Source organism: Apis dorsata, unplaced genomic scaffold, assembly GCF_000469605.1.
Source record: "Apis dorsata unplaced genomic scaffold, Apis dorsata 1.3 scaffold_5, whole genome shotgun sequence".
In the NCBI taxonomy this organism is placed as follows: Eukaryota; Metazoa; Arthropoda; class Insecta; order Hymenoptera; family Apidae; genus Apis; species Apis dorsata.
The window spans coordinates 854,802-871,203 of NW_006263308.1; the positions used below are offsets into that span (position 1 = coordinate 854,802).

The 16,402-nt window shown below is 29.9% G+C and overlaps 2 protein-coding genes across 2 annotated transcripts in view; one reads left to right on the plus strand and one right to left on the minus strand.

The window, feature by feature from the left end:
• The first annotated feature begins 188 nt into the window (after nt 1–188).
• Nucleotides 189–1,443, plus strand: LOC102671967 (protein-S-isoprenylcysteine O-methyltransferase). The gene is made up of 3 exons (XM_006607532.2): nt 189–491; nt 581–1,060; nt 1,189–1,443. Exons 1-3 carry the CDS (start codon nt 294–296, stop codon nt 1,369–1,371), a joined length of 861 nt encoding a protein of 286 aa, XP_006607595.1. The 5' UTR covers nt 189–293; the 3' UTR covers nt 1,372–1,443.
• An 879-nt stretch (nt 1,444–2,322) lies between these two features.
• LOC102672430 (basement membrane-specific heparan sulfate proteoglycan core protein-like) overlaps nt 2,323–16,402 on the minus strand; it is a 162,749-nt gene continuing 148,669 nt past the window's right edge. Inside the window, exons 34-57 of the mRNA XM_031508247.1 lie at nt 15,965–16,104; nt 14,083–15,889; nt 13,637–13,933; nt 13,144–13,283; nt 12,875–13,055; nt 12,773–12,802; nt 12,231–12,491; nt 11,579–12,133; nt 10,855–11,272; nt 10,583–10,769; nt 10,224–10,503; nt 9,837–10,097; nt 9,499–9,765; nt 8,999–9,166; nt 8,181–8,450; nt 7,870–8,021; nt 7,483–7,790; nt 6,915–7,381; nt 6,641–6,806; nt 4,835–5,228; nt 4,399–4,762; nt 4,119–4,320; nt 3,643–3,993; nt 2,323–3,554 (exon numbers count right to left, since the gene is read on the minus strand). Of these exons, the coding sequence (XP_031364107.1) occupies nt 3,305–3,554; nt 3,643–3,993; nt 4,119–4,320; nt 4,399–4,762; nt 4,835–5,228; nt 6,641–6,806; nt 6,915–7,381; nt 7,483–7,790; nt 7,870–8,021; nt 8,181–8,450; nt 8,999–9,166; nt 9,499–9,765; nt 9,837–10,097; nt 10,224–10,503; nt 10,583–10,769; nt 10,855–11,272; nt 11,579–12,133; nt 12,231–12,491; nt 12,773–12,802; nt 12,875–13,055; nt 13,144–13,283; nt 13,637–13,933; nt 14,083–15,889; nt 15,965–16,104 (7,916 nt within the window). The 3' untranslated portion in view covers nt 2,323–3,304. The remainder of the gene's footprint in view (nt 3,555–3,642; nt 3,994–4,118; nt 4,321–4,398; nt 4,763–4,834; nt 5,229–6,640; nt 6,807–6,914; nt 7,382–7,482; nt 7,791–7,869; nt 8,022–8,180; nt 8,451–8,998; nt 9,167–9,498; nt 9,766–9,836; nt 10,098–10,223; nt 10,504–10,582; nt 10,770–10,854; nt 11,273–11,578; nt 12,134–12,230; nt 12,492–12,772; nt 12,803–12,874; nt 13,056–13,143; nt 13,284–13,636; nt 13,934–14,082; nt 15,890–15,964; nt 16,105–16,402) is intronic.

Consider the following 16,402-nt stretch of genomic DNA (forward strand, 5'->3'; position numbering starts at 1 on the left):
TTGTAAATAGCTGAAGTATATATTACTTGTCAAAAATTATGTTTTTTGTATTTATGAATACAAAATTATTTGTAAAAAATGAAGTTTGACTATTTATATTATTTATTTTTACTTTTTAAGCGTAAAAGATAATTAAAAACATAACATAAATTTTTCACAAAATTTTTGTTCTGTAAAATACATTTAATTTTATTTATATTATATACATAAGTAAGGTTAAAAACAAATCTATAATCAAAATTTGATTATAGAGAATTATTTAAAGAAAAAGAAGTTATATAAACTTTAGAAAAATGTTATGTTATAATGGAAAACTTAGTTTTTTCTGTTTTATATTCGCTGGTTTAATCGCGATTTTATCAGAAATATTACTAAGGTTAGAATTTGATATTTTTCGAACATATTTCAATAATATTTGGCTTATGCATTTATTTCAATATGGATTCTTAAATATATTTTTACTTCTTGTATTTTATGGTTTCTCTTATCAGGTATTTTAAATATGTTATTATAAATTATATGAATTATTATAAATTATTATTATTACTAGTATAAAGCACTAAATATTTATATTTAATAGGTTGCTGTAAGAGCCGTATTTTTAGGATATGGATTTGGAATTGGAATTATATTGTTTTTTGTTGCACCACCTTCATGGCAGATGTTTGGAGTATATGTTACAGTTCTAGCAACATTTCATTATACAGAATTTTTAAGTATTGCTTGGATAAATCCATCTTCACTTTCTATCGATAGTTTCATTTTAAATCACAGTATAGCTTATGGAGTGGCAGCATGCTGTAGTTGGATAGAATTTATTATAGAAAGATTATATTTTCCTGGGATGAAAGAAGCTTCCTTCATATCATACTTTGGATTAGTACTATGCATTTGTGGAGAGTTTTTGAGAAAGCTGGCAATGTTTACTGCCAAACATAATTTCAATCATATTGTGCAAAGTGAAAAAATGGACAATCATGAATTAATTACCTATGGAGTTTATAAAATTTGTAGACATCCTAGTTATGTAGGCTGGTTTTATTGGTCTATAGGAACACAGGTAATTTAATTTTATATTATATTTATAATTTCACAATATAATTTTACAATATAATTTTACAATATTTTATTAAAAATATTATTTTATTAAAATACAAACATATAACTTTTATGTATTTGTTTTTATAGTTAATACTTCAGAATCCATTTTGTCTCTTTGCATACACTGTGACATCTTGGAAATTCTTCCATGATCGTATTTTAATTGAAGAAGTCACTCTGCTTAATTTTTTTGGACAAGATTATGTAGAATACCAAAAAGAAGTTAGTACGGGACTACCTTTTATATCTGGTTATAAATTGGATTTATAGCAGCCAATATATGTTTGAAATATTGTGATTGTTTTAATTTCTCAGGAATAATCATATCATTATTTATATTAATATTCTTTTTTATTGTATCATAAACAATAACAAAAAATTAAGAAAAGTTTTTAACAAAATTATATTTATTGTCTCATTTCATTTTGAAGAATTATTCATATAACAATAGACTATACTTTCATATATGATTACTTTCAGTTGATTCAGATTATACACTTATTTGTATATTTACTTATTATAATATGTGTATATATACATATGTATGAAATGTAGTAGATAATAAATATGTATAATGTTGCAGTTAATACTTGCATTGACTTGACTTGACTTAAAGCATTCAAATCGAATAATAAGAAAAAAAATTCCAGTGATTTCAGCAATATTACAATAATTTCATTATGTCTGTACATGATCATTTACAAATCTTAATACTGACAAAACTTTTTATCATATTAATTAATTCTGTTTGAATATTTTTATCTATTTATTATCTTATCTTAAAATCAAAAAATAGATTGAAATGAGAATATATATTATTATTTAAAATAAAATAAAAAATTTTATGTTGTGGATCAGAATTAAATCACATTAGAATTATATTATCACATTTTGTTTGTTTTACAAATTTAAAAAACGTTTTAAAAATTGATATTTTTTATGTAAAACAATTTGCATTTGTTAATTGATAATTTAATAAGCGGTCACATAAAAAAAAAACGAAACGATAATATATTGTTATAACTTTTGATAATTAAATAAATAATAACGATTTGTAAATATATTTTGTCATATTATTCATTCCATATCTATTTCTTTTTCTTAACAATATTATCGATAATACGATATTTTCTTTGAGAAATAACGGTTATATAGAATGAAAGAAAATGTCAAGGTTCGGGAGACTAATTATAATTATTTACACATATTTATCGTATTTTGTTAAATACAAATTTCCTTAGAACTAGCAACATATCATACTAGCACCGTATTTTAACTATGCAAATATTTGTAAATAATTTTTCTTCATTAATATCACATAAATGGAGATCGAAATGTTTTGATAAAAAAACAATTCTTATAGCTATTAAACAATCAATAATAGAGCCTATATTTAGTCCAGATAAACATTGACAAAAATTTCATTCTAAAACATAAGTTATTTTTTACAATTTTTTGTATATTGAAGGCATTGATTTATTATTATATCTAGGCCTTCTCATTTTCAATTCAAAGATAATATTCAACTAGAATCATAATTAGAGTTTGCTAATATATAATTAACATATATTAAAGACTGAAAAATGCCTATAAAAAATGAATCAGACAATGGCAGTGAAAACTTATATGAGATATAATATAATATTATTCACAGTCATCTTAACGTTCATTTTATTTTTTTTTCAATGTGAAAATTAATTAATTTAAAAAAATATTATTGTCGAGTAAAAAATAAATTTAAGAAAAAAGAAAAAGAAATCTAGCTTATTTTAAAACAAAAATTTGTATAAAATATAATTATAAATTGTTATCAGAAATGTAATTTATATATGTACAGATAGAAATCTATTTATATAACATTTATCGCACTTACTTTCACAATGGAAAATATTTAAATTGTCTTTTATCGTAAATAAACTTTTTCATATCTTTATGAAATCCAAATCTTATTGAAAGTCTATTGCTTAAATAATTATAATAATAAAAAAAAAAGAAATCAAAGAAAAGAAAATTGTTATTTAAAATCAATAATTTTTATTGTAAAATATTATTAATTTATCTTGCCTTCAACGTTAATAAAGTAATAAATAATTTACAAATTTAATCTTTCAATTAATTTCCACGAATTATAATTGAATACGTAATTCTTCGTTATAAAATGCGCTATTAATGAAAAAATACGTACTCATTTGAAAAATAACATTTAACTTAGTATACATTTCAAAATGTCTATGCATAATATTGTAAAAAATACGCTTTGTTCTCTTATATCTATGATAAAAGCGAGCAAATTTTGAAATAAAATTAACAACGAATAATGTTTGATATTATAAGCAGCTAAATTGGCCGCTGGTTTTGGGTGGATTATATTAACAGGAGGTGGAGGAACGAATGCATCGAACATATCAGTGTCTGCATTAGTAAATACCAAAGAAGAAGGAATCCATCTTGCTCTAAACAGCGTGAAACATTTCATTTTATATAATTTTTATAATCTTCTTCTTAACATAATAATAATCAAAAAATAATTCAATCATTTACCTAGTACATGGTGAAACATTTTTTCCTCTTATAGCTTTGTCTCCGATATCTATGGCTCCAGAATCTTGCACTTCCATAGTATAAATGCAACCAGAAAATCCTTCTTGATATTTTCCGTAAGTCATAGCATAATCAGGTACTCCTCCCAAGTATACATTACCTCTGGTGTTTAAATCTTGTTGTGTTCCATAACTAGTACTACTTTCCATATGTTCACCATTTAATTCAATACTACCGTCGCTTCCTTGGCGTTTTAAAATTATTCTATGTCTTTCTCCATCATCTACTTTCTGTGCAGTGACACGAATCACTACTGGACCTGTTCCTAAATCATACTGATATTCTACATAGCTGAAAAAATAATAAATTAAATATTAATTTTAAAATCAGAAATGTAATAGTTTTTGCTTAAGTGATTATAGTATTTATATTATAGTATATATAGTATTTATTTAAAAATGAATATTATTAATTACCCATCAACCACAGCAAGAGCCATATAGTGATCAGGATTCAAATTGCTTGGCATCTGTCCATGCCACATAATCAATCCCCTAGTCTTATTCGTCGAAATTTCAAAACCTAATACTTCGCGCTCTTCTTCATGTATCATTACATTCTTATCCAACTCTAACCAGCCATCTCCTTTGAATGCAACGTCATATGTTATTTCTGCGACTAGAAATGAAATGTAAAATATAAAATATTGGTCATATGATAAAATATATTTTATATTGAATTTTCTGAAGCAATTACGTTTTTCACAATTTTGTCCATTATAACCCAGTTGACAATCGCATTTGTAAGATCCATGAAGATCTGTACACGTGCCTCCATTTCTACAGGGAAGAAGTAGCTCACATTGTTTTAGAATGTTTTCACAGTTTCTGCCTACATAGCCATATTCACAAGTGCAAGAATAGTCATAAGAATCAGTATTCTGACATATTCCATGAATGCAAGGATTCGAGGCACACGGATTATAAGGAGTTGTAGATGATGTTGTAGTGATTACAGTAGTTATTTTGATTTGATTAGGATGCAAAACGTTACAATCATCTATATTTGCTGAGTCTATAGCTGATTTTAGTATGTCTATATTTACCGAAGAAACTCCAAGCTGAGAACATAATAGAATATATTTTAATTAAATAGTTTCTTCATTTTTTAAAAATTTTCATAATGAACTTACATCACTGATGCAACCTCGAAAAGTTTTATTTACACCAGTATTTTTGTTTATTGTGATTTTTCTGCGATCAACACCTCCAATATAGAGGGGTGTATTAAGTGTCATAATGCGATCACTTCCTGGAGATTTGCCTATTACTGTAGGTTCTCCATTCACAGTCAAATTTCCTTCTTTGAAGTCTCTATTTATAGATACATGCGTCCATACACCTGGCTGAAGGATATGATTTGACGTAATGATTGCAGGACCAGAACCAATGTCGTACCGGAACTCGACGCGTTTTTCCTTGATTACTAGTGCCACAAAGTCTCCTAGTCCTTCGTCACTTTGAGCACAATACATCAGGATGCCGTCCTCGTTATCCAGAGGATTAAAGTTCAAAGCCACTTTTAACCTACGATAACATTGAAATTATTAAAATAATTGTTCTAGTTTGATATTAGATGTACATAGAAATTAATTCCTGTTAGTGAGAGAAAAGTATTAAAGTTAATGGAAAAGCCATGAAAAAATATGAAAAGGCAAATTCCTTTGTATTGTGTAACTTACCTCCTTGATGTTCATAAACTATGGAGATGGGTAATCAGCAAAATGAATATATAATTCGGTAAAAATCCTGTTAAATCAATTTTTATTTGCATCTCAAGACATATATTTATACTTATAGCATCGTTCGAAGCCCGTCGAATACATATAAACGGTCATTCTGGCCCTAGAAACACACCACTTATGGCACATATACCAAATAGGTTTTTACAAAATAAGTACAAACATTTTAAGATGTGCCTGATTTGAGGTGTGTGTGTGTTGCGTGTGTGCTTAATACACAAGTCAATGCCACAACACTAATAATTGTTTTAATAAGCTCTTGATATTACTGTAAAATGCAATTCTCGTTTGGCAGTGACCTTATTAATGGTTTATTTTAAACAATAATTAAAATAACTAATACAATGCGTTAAAATATACTATTTAAGAAGCTGTACAGAGAACTCTTTACGGTCCAATCAGGCAATAATCTAAAAGCTATCTTAATAAAAAGAGAGCTTTCTTTAATAATAAAAAATTTTTATGATATTGTTACTATAAAAAAGATTAATTGGATCCGTAAAAAGTTAATATATGAGAATAACGTAAATATATTGATATTCTAATATTACAGCACCATGAGGTTCATTCCAAGGAACTACTCACTATACAGGCTTCAACATAATTATCTATGATACGTATGAGGCAGACACAAAGAAAAAATCTAATTGTAAATAAAATTCTCATAAAAAAAATATATATAATATACATATATGCTGACTGACAACTATAAATAGCAGTTAATGTTTTCTATAAACATTTAATAATAATAAATGACTTTTCCTTCTTTTTTCTTTTTCTATCATTATGTGCATCGAAAAAATTTGATTGTGAAAAAAGGACTAATGTTTCGTGTGGTGCAGCTTATTGTGGTGATGTGGCCTTGATCGTGGCTTTCTAACTTGTGCGTTGCGTGCTCTTAATCGACCGTATGTTTTGATCGGGTTCATTCTCGCCCTGAAAATCATTGTTTTAATTAAGATCAAAATTCCTTTTCAATTGAACAAGTTAATGTGCGCCTGAGGATCCTCCAGGAAGATTTTGCATCCATCGATTAACATTTAAACATATATAATCAATTATTGAACATGAAATTCTAAGATAAAAAACTTTCTAATTCTCTACTGACAAATATAATATAAGAGCTATAAAACAGGATATATGCAGAAAATCTGAATTATCTTTTCTAATCATGCATCATGCACTATAGATAATTACCGTCTGAGAGCTTTCGGCGTTTCATGTGCTATAAAGGATTTATCGTCATGGAAAGCTGGTTCGTAGATTTTTATCGAGTTCTCACAACGAGGGCCGGTTCTTCCGGGAGGACAATAACATTCGAAGCCAGTTTCCTTGTTTACGCAATTGCCTTCACCACAAGCACCTAATATAAAAAAAGATAATTACAATTCTCTGGATAACTCTAAGAAAAAAATAAAAAATAAAAAAAAATAATTAAAAATAACTAAAAATAATTAAAGAATAATTTCACCTGGATAACAGGACTGGCCAACATAGTCACAATGTTTTCCACTATAGCCAGCACGACATAGACAAAGGTATCCATTTTTTGTAGCAGCTTCTTGACATACACCACCGTTGTTGCAAGGATTTTCAGCACAAGTTTCACAATTAGTGATTCCAACACTATCAGTTTGATCACCAATCAAATCAATTTCTTTCTCTCCAATTACCAATCTGCTGATGCAGCCAACAAAACCACTATTGATTTCTGCATATTGAGTTATTATATTATCACTGGGAACTCCACCGATAAACAATAGCGCTTTCAAGTCTAATCCTTGCTTTTTGCCAACTGCGACACCTTTGTAAGGACCTTCACCATCAACTAACATAGTTCCTTCTTTTCTATTACGTTGAAGTTTTATGGTATGCCATTCTCCAAGTGTTACAGATTTATCCGCCCGAATGATAGCTGGTCCAGAACCGAGATTGAAGCTTACATACAAAAATTATTATTAGTTAAAAACATAATTTAATTCATATAAATTTTGACTAATTTATATTAATTTAATTATCTTAATTAAGTTAATAATTACCTGAATTGTGGATAGCCTCTAACAAGTGATAATAAAACAAAATCACCATTTCCACTACTGGATTCATCATTATATAAGATTATACCATCATAACTTTGAGGTTTGAAAGAGATTTCGATATTAAATTTTAAATAAGAATCACGTAATGGAGATAAAGCAATAAAACTTCGAGGAGCCTGACTGAAATATGGAACAACTCCTGTTACCACAAGCACTGTGGGTATTTCTATATTTTCATGATTGTTATTTACACTGCAGATATAAGTTCCTGCATCCTCTGCTTTGACATTGATTAGCTTCAATTTACTCTAATAGAGAAATAATAGATGAAATTATAATTCTTAGCTATTATTTTTTATTGATAATAATATAATATTATTAATATACCTCGAAAATCTGAGCATCAGATGGCAGAAAACCTCCCAATTTACTCCAATGAAATTTCATTGGTGGGTCAATATTAGGACGGCAATCCATTTCTAGGCTAGATCCATAAGGAGCGTATTTGGTTTCAATTGCTGGTGCATCATTATTTCCACCTAAAAAATATTCTCAATTAAAAAAATTTATATATTTAAAACATTACAATGTATGTATTACTTACATTGATATATTATTTTGTTAGCAGGTAAAATAAAGATTATATTAATTATATTAATCTAATTTTTATAATAAAGAACTTAATTATAAAAATTTACCATGTACAACAAGATTGAAGTCTTGTTTGAAAACACCTTCAGGAGTATCAGCAGTACATCTATATAATCCACTGTCGCTAACAGCTACGTTAGATAATCTCAAAATATTTCCATATTCTTGAGCATTTTCTGGTAGACTGAGATGGTTAGGTCTAGACCAATGATAACGTGGATTATGAGTTCCAGAACATGCACAACGTATATCAATGGTATCTCCAATATTCACTGGATCCTGAGAGACTTCCACACTGACTGCAGGTATCGGAGTAGCTAAAATATAAATAATAAAATTAGCAAAATATATTAAATAATATGTACAAATATGAATCTTGTCCAATAATACTTTAATACTTAAATACTTCTTATAATATTGATTTTTAAAATAAATTTCAATAAATGACAATAGACAACTGCATACCACTTAAATAAAGAGCAGACTACTTCTACTGAATAACAAATACGTATGAAAAATATTCAAAACTATTATCTAAAATATTAATAATACTAATTATCGCTAAAATATTAATTTCCTTTTGTATAAACATTGTGTAAATTTTCTAATTTTCTTCATGTTTGATTAATTTTGATAATTTTTTAAAGATGTCTAAAATGTTTTAATATACACAGTGATTAACACTTTTGTAGTTGTTAACATAATATGTCATTGTTTTATTTTTATTGAAAATTTAATAGATATAATGCAATAATAGTGAGAAATGAATGACCACAAAAATGTTAACTTGTTCAACAAAAAAAAGAAAAAAGCGTTAATTGTTCACGTTACACATCGGGAACACATAATTTTTTTCAAAACAAACCGCCTCGATTTTGAAGATAGTGGTGAATCCACCGTTTGCTGTTGAAGTAGCGGTTATCACCAGAGAAGAGAGGATTGACGTTGCAATAGTAATCCAATAGAAAGCATCCTTGAATGCCGCACATACAATTGTTTTGCCTGCACTGCGTTTGGTTCACACGCATACAATCTGTATGCAAATTAACTACTAATAAACAATACCGTGACAACTATGAATAAACCTCTGTTCTCTTAGATTGCTGATCATAATTTATCAGTGATGATTTTGTATTAAATTATATTATTTGCATAATTTGAATTATGCGAATTGAATATAATTTAAGATATTTGCTAAAAAACAATCTAATACAATTTTTTTTAATTATAGTAAATATTTTAATCATAAATTTATTGTTTGATTTATATTAAAAAAAATGAAAGATGTAAAACAATAAAAAAATCCTAAATTAGAAATGAAGAAAGAAACCATGCATGATTATTAGACTACAAATTCCAACTTACGCGAAACGTTTAAATTAATATAGTCACTGGAGACTCCATGAGAGGTTTGTATTTGGCAGATATATCTTCCACTGTCTTCTGGTCTTACTCTAGGTAGTTCTAAATAATCCTCTTCTATTCTGACATTAGATGGCAATGGTTGTCCATCTCTGACCCAGTGTATAGTAGCTCTTTCTCTAACCATGCATCGTAAACGCACAGGTTGTCCTACGTAAGTGACAATGTCTCTTTGGGCAGCTTTCACTTCTGTATTTTCATAAGGATGTTCTGAAAAAAATATAATATTTATTTGATAATTACATTTTTGAAATTAGAATGTATTATATGCTTTTACATACCATTCACCAGAACTTCAGCGACAGCTTCAGCAGTTCCTGCATCGTTAGTAGCTTTACAGACATATTTTCCGGCATCAGAATAAGTGATTCCATGGAATTGGAGAAGTCCACGATTATGTGTCACTGAATAAGGTAGGGAACGCCCGATAGCATTCCATTCTATAGTCATTGGTTCATCTCCGCTTGTACGACATTCGATTGACGGACTTTCTCCAGAACGAACAGTTTGTCTGGGTGGAATTAATACAATCCTAGGTGGAGCTAGAATAGAAAAAAGAATATTATATAAAGAAAAATATTATATAAAAGAAAGAATATTATGTAAATGATTTTTAATTACATTTATTTATTTACATAAGCAAAATGAGGATTAATTGAGAATCTTACATAATACTTCAAGATGAGATTTAGCTTTAAAGAGAAGATTGCCGGCTTGATCCATTCCAGAACAAACATATTCTCCTGCAGCGCTCTTATCTACAGCTGGAATGATTAGTACACCATTGTGAACAGAACTACCATTTGGCAAAGCTCTATGATCTGTTCTTTTCCAATCTAAATAAATATGATTTCCATCATTATCATGCACATGGCAACGCATTTCTACTTTGCCACCATTGGGAATTCTAAGATAATCTTTTGGTATGGAGTCATCGCTTGTAGTATCCTATAATAAATATTGTAACAATAATATTCATTATATTTTTATGCGAACTTTAATCCCTAATAATAAAGAAAGAACATACAGGACAGGGAACATCGCCTCTGCAAGGTGGGTAAACCTCTGAATCCTCTACTCTGATATAGACGCGTTCTTCGACAATTCCTGCTGCGTTATTTGCGTGACAGGTATATGAACCTTCATCATTCGGAGATGCGGAATATATTTCATAAACAGCTTTTTGAGGGGTATCAATTACTTCGTTTGTTGTACCACTGTAGAAATTCAAACATTATTTCTATATTATTTTTTTAAAATCATTTAAAATCATTATTTTTCTTTTCAAAAGTAACTTACAGAGGTACTACATTCATGTGTTTACTCCAAGCGACTGTAGGTTGCGGATATCCGGTTGCGCTACAAACTAGTCGTACTCTATCTCCAGGTTTCACAGTTAAAATTCCAGATTTAGGTGTTATTAAGATGACAGGCACAGATTGAACTTCTATATATACATTTGCAGAATTTGAATCAACGGAATTGACAGCAGAACAAACATAAGAACCCCCATCATTAGTTGTGATATTGGAAAGTCTTAAAACACCTCCAGGAAGTTGTTTAATATTAGGAGCGAATGGTCGACCATCTTCATGGGACCATTGTAGCACTGGTATAGGAATTCCAGCGATTGCTCGACATTGAAGATCTGTGGATCCACCCAGAGTAACTGGAGGGACGTTTTTGGGATAAATCTCTACCAATGGAGGTTCTCTCGCTGTTTAAATGAAGTCAAAATTACTTGAATATAATAAGATAAATATAAATTATAATACAATTACATACATATTTAATTATGTTAAAAAGATGACTAATGGAATGACATTGAAACAAAGAAACAATTTTTTTCTTTGGCTCACTATGATCTTATTTGTAGATGATTTTTGGATAATATGCGCATTTATTTTTATAAATATAAACTACAAATATATTTATCGAAAATTATCAATTCCATATTTTTTTTTTTTCTTTCATTCCATTAGTTTTTTTCAGTCTTATAGTATTAAGTTTGATGATCACTCACGTTCAACTTCAATGATAGCGCTAGCTTCGTAATTTCCACTTGGTCCCATGACTCGACAGACGTAGACACCACGGTCAGCAATCTGAATATTAGCAATTCTCAAAGTATCTCCAATTTGTTGCACATTAGGACTCATTTGTTCAATATATTTACTCCATTTTACTTGTACACCAGGTTCTCCAGTTGTGAAACATTTTATTTCAGCTATACTGCCTTGAGGAACAGTCTGTTTTTCAGGTGTTACTTTAACAGTTGGCAAAGGTCTTCTAGGTGTTACTGTTATGTTGATAGTTTTATGAGCTACTGTTCCTATATAGCTGATTGCAGTGCATACGTAGATACCAGAATCGTACGTGGTTGGATTTACAATTGTTAAAATACCATCGCGTTGATTAGCTGTAGGAGGCAATGGAATATTTCTTTCTCGAGTCCAAGTAACATTAGCGTCTAGAGATGGGATGCAAGTTATTACGATTGTATCTCCAACTGATCCAATCCATTGTGGAGGAGTTATGGTAGGTGGTATTGAGTGTGATGGTGGAGTTTCAAGATTATCTATAAATAAATTTATGATATTATAAAGATTAATTTTTGATATGCTATTATTTGTTATATTATTATTAGAATAATTTTGATTAAGAATTAATATTACCTTCAACGTAGAGAATAACGGTTCTTTCATCTATGCCAATATTATTTCTTGCTACGCATTTATATTCAGCGGCATCACTTTTCGAGACAGCTTTTAAGATCCACGCTCCATTGTAAACTATGACTTCTGGATTCATGGGACCATGAACACGAATCCATTCAATTTGTGGCGGTGGATTTCCGCTGGCTTCGCAACGGAATTCCGCAGAATGTCCCTCTACTACTTGTAGAGATGGAGGTATGACAATAGTCCTTGGTGCAGCTGATTTTAGTATTTAAACAAAAAACATGTAATTTATGATAAATTGTGAAATAAAATTAAGATGTGTAAAATGCTGAATCCCTTTGCATATAGATAATATTAGTGAAATTTTATAATTCAGTCAAATTCTATATAGTTTTTATCAATTCTTATATATTGTTATAAAAATATCATTTTAAAATAAATTTCATAGAATAAAATTGTAAAAAAGAAAAAATTTATTAATTTATCAATTCACTAATATTATTACTTAAATTATTATGCATTTCAATCTTGTATACCTGGAATATCCAATAAACTTTGTGGAAATGCTGCATAAGGTATATAATATTTTAAATATGATAAATAAATATTTCAAAAAATTTCAATTTCCTTTTTCTTACCTCCAACAGTGAGGGTAACATTTTTGTAACCAATATGTACTCCATCACTGACTTGACAAACATAAATACCGCTATCAGATACTTTCACGTCTCGAATAACTAATAATCCATGATTATCATCTACACTTCTTCCCGGCGGTAACTGACCACCTTCTTTCTCCCATTTGATATACAAAGATCCCTATATGTTAAAAAATATATTAAATATTTTTTAAATATTTAAATATTTCATTTTTAATTATTTCAATATTTCAATTTTCTTTGCTTACATTATCTACAGATGTTCCAGAACAATGATATCTAACAGTGCTTCCTGTTTCAATTATTTGGAATTCTGGTCCTCTAATATAAATCAAAATCTTTGGTGGAGTTAAAATAGGATCTGTAGTAGTTGATGTAGTAGTACCTTCTGTAACAAACAATAAAAATTAAAAAATTAATTAAAGATGCAAATCTTTAAAATGCTTCACAGTCATATAACATAGAAACATATATAAATGAAGATTCCACCACTGCCCATATCCTTTCTAATTTTCTATAATCAATATGAATACAATTAGAAGCTCCTGAATCAAAAATATGATTGAAAAATAGGAGAGCTAGCAAGCATTCGATAATGTACACCTTTCAATTGTATAGGCGTTACTACGGGAAATGATCATTTGATGAATTGTATCAAAACACGAATGAAAATGAAAATCATGATATTGCCTTCCATGGACGGACAAACACGAATTATTCCTTTCATTTGATCCGCCAAACCTGGTAAGACTGTCGACACAACTTTGATTAACTCTTTTCCGTTCAGATCCGAGATACAGCATTCCACATTGAAAGGATGTTGCTGGACGTAAACATACCAAGTCCTCAACGATCCGTTTGTTGTTGTTTTGAGAGATTCCGGCTCGAAGGCAATCGCGGTTACAGGATAGCCATCACATGGACTCATTGTAAAAGAGATATACAACGGGTTTGAGAACTTGTAACTGCACGTGAACAGAACCCACGAGTTTGCCTTTACTTCACCCGTCATTGGCGTTAGACTTACCATCAGTTCACCTAACCGATCCAATGTTTGAAACATTTTATTTAATATTTTTTATTCTTTATCTGCAGTTTTGCAGAATTTTTTAAAAATCCTAATTAATATCTAATTAAATCTGACACAATTTCTTTAAAGTTTTTAAATTTATTTATTTCATACGTACCAGTATCTTGACAATACTGGCCCACATATCCTGGTTGACAATGACATTTCACTTGACCTATTCGTGTCATCTCACAGCTTTCCTCATTGTTGTTGCAAGGGCACAGAATACAGGATCCCAAGTAGCTGATGGATCGATCATTAGTATCTCTATAATAACCTCTGGCACAGGATTCACAGGATGTTCCTACATAACCAGTAGGACAGCGACAAACTTCCACTTGAATCGCTCTCTTATTACCAGTTTGATGCTCTACGGCTGTATCCAGACTTATGTCGCTAATATAAGTAGCTGTCATCCATTCACTATGTGTTGCACGAACCAAAATTGCTTCTAAATTAGATAGCACTGTCATCAGATCGATTCTCGATGTAACACGAGGTCCTTCGGTAGTCAAACGTTTCCATTCCGATTCTCTAAATGGTACCGAATAAGTCAATGGTATATCAGGTTGAATTTCAGTAGGATTTGTCCAGAATAAAGTGATCCCATTTCCAATTAGTATAATATCTTGATCCTTATAACTTTGAGCACCAGAATAAGCAGTAATGTGTTGAGTTAATGTTAGATTGCCACCATAACTTTTGACTTTATTGCCAGTGAAAATAGCTGGCAAAGACCAGAATAGTCTGCGTCCTCTGCTATCTGGATAACGATATCCTATTTCATTTGTAGCAAAATTTAATTCAAAACCATCATCTATGATTTCTTGTCTCGACGAATCTGTTAAAGTGAAACCGTGTTGATTGTCATAGACCCACATAGGTATTTGCTGAACATACAGAGAACTCTCATGACACTGATCAGTTAATCCACTACAGTAACATTCGTTGCATCCATTTGGATTTTCCGCAGATAGTCCAAATGTACCTGAACGACATCTATTACATTGAGATCCCTCAACGTTCCGTTTACAGTCACATGTATTTCCGATGCATACACTACTGCGTGAACCAAGTTCGTTACACATACAAGGTCGTTCTGTACTATAGGTACAATCATAAGGAGTTCCTCGAGTTGCATCACCCTCATATCCGCTCTCGCAAATATCACAAAAGTCACCAGTGGTATGATGAGCACAGTTCTCACATACTCCAGTATCAGGATTGCATTGATTGGAATGACCATTGCAATTGCAAGGTTCACAAATACCTAAATAGAGGCCTTCGCTTGCTCTAGTATAGCCAACATCGCAATCCTCACAAGATAATCCTTTATAACCGACTGGACAAGTGCATTCTTCTACTTCCACTGCTCTAGGTTTTCCTGTATTGTATTTTTCGGCTGTATCTAGGGATACTAGCGATAAGGCAGCCTCATCGGTATGAGTAGTATACGTAGCTTTGATTTTAATTGCACGAACATCAGCAAGAGCCATTAGTAAATGTTCTCTGTCAGCTTGTGTTCCATCATTGCGTTGCCAATATTGTTCTAAGAGAGGAACAATAAATGTTTGTGCAGTATTTGGTTCGGGAAACTCTCGAGAGAAATATAACAGATTGATATCATTGGCACTAATTAATTCAACGTCAGCAGCATTATTTTTTGAGCTCTGACCACCTGGTGATGGTACATAACGAACAGTATACTTGAGATTTCCGCCATACGAAGTAATTTGATCGCCTAAAAAGATACTCGGTAATTGCCAATAATAAACATCATTGTTTCCGCGATTAGGGAAATCACTATAGATAATTTCACGATTAACTGCGTCTAGACGAATACCATTTACAATTGGTAAAGTGTCTGGACTTTTAGATTCAATAAGAGAGAAATCTCTGATAGAATTAGTAAAAGAAACTCGAATCTGAAAAAAATATTATGATGTCATGTTAATTTTATAAAGGATAAGTTTTTATTAATTGCAATATAAAATACTCACATCATTTCTATACCAATTGGAGGAAACGCATTTATTAGTAATGCCCATGCAAAAGCAGCTGATACAACCAAACTGATTTTTCGTTGCCAAATTGAATGTGTTTGCCTTGCATTGATTGCAAGTAAGACCCGTGGCATATAACTATAAACCATTTTATTTAAATCCAATACACCAATATCCTTAATCATACCATAGTTATAATAATCATTTTTATCTATTTCAAATTGTACTTACTTTATAAAAGAGTAGAAATATTTCCAAGTTAAATGACAGCATAAATAATATCGAATACATCATACAAACTTATTTTATGTGAATAAATAATTTCTATTCTTTTTTTTATTTCTATTTTTTTGCAAATTTCTATATAGTTATTCGATTTATAAATTATATAAATAATATATATATATATATATATATATATATATAATAATAAGA

Excerpts from the sequence above, each read along its gene's own strand:
- LOC102671967 (XM_006607532.2), top strand. The coding sequence starts at position 294 with ATGTTATGTTATAATGGAAAACTTAGTTTTTTCTGTTTTATATTCGCT. Across the intron at positions 492-580 it reads TTTATGGTTTCTCTTATCAG|GTTGCTGTAAGAGCCGTATT; the intron begins GTATTTTAAATA and ends TATATTTAATAG. Across the intron at positions 1,061-1,188 it reads ATTGGTCTATAGGAACACAG|TTAATACTTCAGAATCCATT; the intron begins GTAATTTAATTT and ends TTGTTTTTATAG.